The sequence below is a fragment of the Athene cunicularia genome (assembly GCF_003259725.1).
Source record: "Athene cunicularia isolate RWA chromosome 5 unlocalized genomic scaffold, athCun1 chr5_part1, whole genome shotgun sequence".
Classification (NCBI taxonomy): domain Eukaryota; kingdom Metazoa; phylum Chordata; class Aves; order Strigiformes; family Strigidae; genus Athene; species Athene cunicularia.
The window spans coordinates 3,253,142-3,257,073 of NW_020799101.1; the positions used below are offsets into that span (position 1 = coordinate 3,253,142).

The window sequence follows — 3,932 nt, forward strand, 5'->3', positions numbered from 1 at the left end:
GAGGGAATGGCCTCAAGCTGCCCAGGGCAGGGTCAGGCTGGCTCTGAGGAAGGATTTCTGTGCAGAAGGGGCTGTTGGGCGTTGGAATGGGCTGCCCAGGGCAGGGGGGAGTCCCCGGGATCCCTGGAGGGGTTGAAGAGTCGGGCTGAGCCAGCGCTGAGGGATCTGGGGGAGTTGGGAACGGTCAGGGTGAGGGTCATGGTTGGGCTGGAGGAGCTTCAAGGGCTTTTCCAACCGAGATGATTTGCTAATTCTGTAAAGGCTGGAGCAAACCACCCCCCTGCTGAGTTTAGGCACACCCCCCACACACACCCCGTGCCCCACCATCCTGACAAACAGACCATGTTTGGGACGCACTCACCAGCAAGCCTGCCGAGCCCACCGTTGCCGAGCCCGGCATCCTCCTCGATTTCCTCCAGCTCTTCCATGTCCAGCCCGAGCTACAGATGAGGAGAAGGCGATGAGCTGGAGGCTCACAGTGTGCCCAGCCCCGCAGAGGGGAGGCCCTGCACCCCTGGGTGCTGCCCTGCGCCCACTGCTGCCATCTCCCCCCTTGCAGGCGGGTTCCAGGAGGGGTGGGAAGGCACCTGACCCTGCAAGACTCATCCCTGCAGGTGGGACACTGCGATTTTCACCCAAAACAGCCCCTCTCCCCCTCCACTGCTGCTCCATGGCACAGCAGGGACCAGCTCTGGTGTTTAAAGACACTCCACCAGCCTTTACAAGGGACACACGCACCCTTGACCTCACCATGGACAAGCTCCTGGGGGTGGGGGGCACAGGGCCGTAACCAGGGCGCTGCTCTTGTGGTCCCAGATATTTCAGACAGGTCTCCCAGAGCTCATTCCTGGGCCTGTTTCCTCTCTCCACGCCCCAGCTCCACGGGGGCAGGCACCACGCTCCTGCTCCCCCATCCCTGCCACCCCCCCTGGCTCCAGGCATCACCCTTAAACAGAGACACCCAGAGAAGCAGCTACACCACTTTAACAAGGAAATTTCAAGTTTCCAGCCTGGGATGCTGTGGGAGGAAGAGATTTTTGCCTATGCAAAGCTCCCCAGGTAGCTCAGCAGGAAATAAGACCGTGCCTCGCCAGGGCTGAGCCACCTTTTCCCAAGGAAACCTCTTGGCCCAATGTCCCATGGCCACAGTGACAGCCCCAGACCCGTGGCCACCCATGCAGGAGGGCCAGACCCTGCACCGCTCACATGTAATGAGGCAGCACCTTCTCCCAAACCAGCCGGGCACAGGTGGGAGCACCGGCACTGGCCGCAGCCTCGCCGGTGTTCCGTGGCACTAGGGCACCGCTCGGAATTCCATCGGCAGCCCTGAAGGCCTACAGAAATATTTCACTTGATTTCTATTACGCCAAACATTTTCTTTTAGAGACATTTGGCATTTGTGTCCAGGGGGGCTCAGCGTAAGGATTTACCTGCCATCGCTGCGAAGAGGATGATTTCCAAATAACCTGGCCCCTTCTGCTTCCCCACGCAGCATCCCAGGCTCTTTCCCTCCACCCTCACCCCCGCTGGCCTGCCAGCCTCTTTGCAAGGTCGACAGATTAAAAATAAAACAACAAAAAAACCACAAGAAAACCTAAAAATAACTTCCTCTCTGAATGCATTTGCTCGAAAGCTGCTCTGGCTGTTGTGCAACCGCACAGGCCATGTATGATGGCGTTGGCCCTGAGGGGTGCAAGCACAGGGCAGGGGAGGAAGGAGCCACCCAAAAAACCTCTGATAACCACACGGTGCCAGTGCCAGGCCAGGGTTGAGTTAGGCCAAGGTTTTATTCCCCTCTGCCACTGATTATAGCTATTAATGGCCTCGTGTATACAACCATGAGCTTCCTTGGGCTTGACCCTCCATCCCAGCAGTGCTCGGCAGCTGCAAACGCCGGCTGCGGCCCCCGGCCTTTCAAAGAGCTGGTTCTGGAGCAGCATTTATCCACTAAGGCATCGCCTGCAGCTCAAGGAGCCGTTTGCAGCCAGTGCAGGAAAACACAAAAATCCCCAGGGGCTGCAGAGCATTGGAGCCCTCCCGGCCCGGGTCTACACTGACGCCCTGGGATGCTCACCTGGTAGATGGCTTCGTCGCAGGCGTTTTGCAGCCCCAGGTTAATCATGGTGTTCTGCAGCGTCCGCCCCATGTAAAACTCCAAGGAGAGGTAGTAAATCCTCTGAAAGAGAAAACCACCCGCCAGTCACTTTCCCCAGGGCTGGACGAGGCTTCTCTGGATGCCAGAAGCTGCTCTCGGGTGTTATCACAAAGCACAAGGGAAAAAAAAAAAAAAAAAAAAAAAAAAAAAAAAAAAAAAAAAAAAAAAAAAAAAGACTTTCAACAGAGCAGGGCGGTTTGCACTGAGGGCTGGAGCTCCTCAGGGCCGTGCCCTGCAGCTCTTGCACTGCTATTTCCCAAGTCAGGAAGAGGGTAACACAGAGCTGGTTTTGTTTAGACAAGCCCTAACGCCCTGTCCGAGAGCAGGGACAGCTCCAGGGTGGTCACCCCAAGCACGCCGGTGGCCGCGGTGGTACAAAGTTAAATTTTAAAGAAGAGATGTTTCCTAATGTCACCCCGAGCTGCAAAACAACCCAAAACCCAAACAAGCACCAGGGCCAGGCGTGTGCAGCAGCCGCAGGGACGCGGGCTTCCTTCCACATCCCTGGGGGGTTCGGTTGGGTCTCAGGACACGAGGGGTGCAGGATGTGGCCGGTAACGCAGAGGCTTGTGTAAGCCATCCCCCGGCGTCAGCACCGGCGGGTTTTAAGGAAGGATTTAGGCCGGAGGAAGTCGCTGACTTAACAGGTTTCCCCAGGACCTGTGTGGGATCGGGCCTGGGGATGGCGATGGGATGCGCCGAGCAGGATCTGTTGGGTTTACTGGTTTGGTGCCAGCAGAGCTGGAAGCAGCGACGGCGGGCGAACGGCACCCAGCATTTTTTTTTTTTTTTTTTTTTTTTTTACCCCCTCACCCCTCCACGACACGGGGAGGGGTGTTGAGCTCTCAGGGGCTGGCACTGTCCCAGGGAGGCCAGGAGCCAGCGGGGCCGTCCAGGTGTCAGGAGGGGATTACAGCTAATCCCCAGCAGCCGGAGCCCCGTGCTCGGTGCCAGCCCACGCTGATGAGCAGCAAACCCAGAAACTCCCGGATAAACCGGGTCTTTCTCGGGACGGCTGTAGCGCCGATTAAACTCGCGCCTCTTTTAAGCCAGACCTGCCTGCGGCTGGCTTTGGGTTGGTTTAAACCCTTGCCTAATTGACCCTAGAAGGCTTTGCAGCTGCTCTCGGCAGACCGCACCCACGCCAGCGCTGCGGGACAACAAACGCGGTTCCCATGCCCTGAGCCCAGCGCCCGGCCAAGCCGCGCTCGGTTTGTTTTGCAAAAGCAGAGGGCAGTGGCCTCGCTTGATAAAGTCCAGTCCCTCCGCTTGCCAAAGCGAAGGGGAAATATCCCTAAACCCTAGAAAAAACACCCCACCACCCCACCCCCTCGCCTCATGTTGTATCTTCCCATCCCGCCTTACAAATTCCCACCCCGGCCCCCACGCAGGACCCATCGGGGTACAGCTGAGGGGGGGCTCTCGCTGCCCTCCGCCCTCTCGCCTGCAAAAAGAGGGGTGTCCCCCCCCTCTCCCAGCAACCCCCCCGCTCCCACCTTGGGGTCCTTCTCGTAGTAGTACTGCTGGGTGCGGATCCAGCGTCCCACCAGGTGGTCCCGCACGGTGTGGGCCAGGGCGAAGTAGTAGTCACGGGGGGTAGCCACGTTGCGGTCCTTGACCAGGGTGAAGTGGAGGTGGCGATTGAAGCCCCGTTTCAGCTCGGCCACGTTCTCGGCCCCCACGATCCCGCGGATGCTGATTTGCTTCCGCCGCTCCTGGTCCGACAGCGGCCGCGACATCCCGGCGGGGCTGCGGGGGACACGGGGGGGACAAACGG

At 58.9% G+C, this 3,932-nt stretch overlaps 1 protein-coding gene across 1 annotated transcript in view; it reads right to left on the reverse strand.

Moving 5' to 3' along the window:
* Window positions 1–3,926, reverse strand: part of PYGL (glycogen phosphorylase L) — a gene marked incomplete at its 3' end in the record, with an annotated part of 9,960 nt that extends 6,034 nt beyond the window's left edge. The window contains exons 1-3 of the mRNA XM_026849176.1: window positions 3,652–3,926; window positions 2,075–2,176; window positions 338–440 (exon numbers count right to left, since the gene is read on the reverse strand). Of these exons, the coding sequence (XP_026704977.1) occupies window positions 338–440; window positions 2,075–2,176; window positions 3,652–3,894 (448 nt within the window). The remainder of the gene's footprint in view (window positions 1–337; window positions 441–2,074; window positions 2,177–3,651) is intronic.
* Window positions 3,927–3,932: the final 6 nt, after the last annotated feature.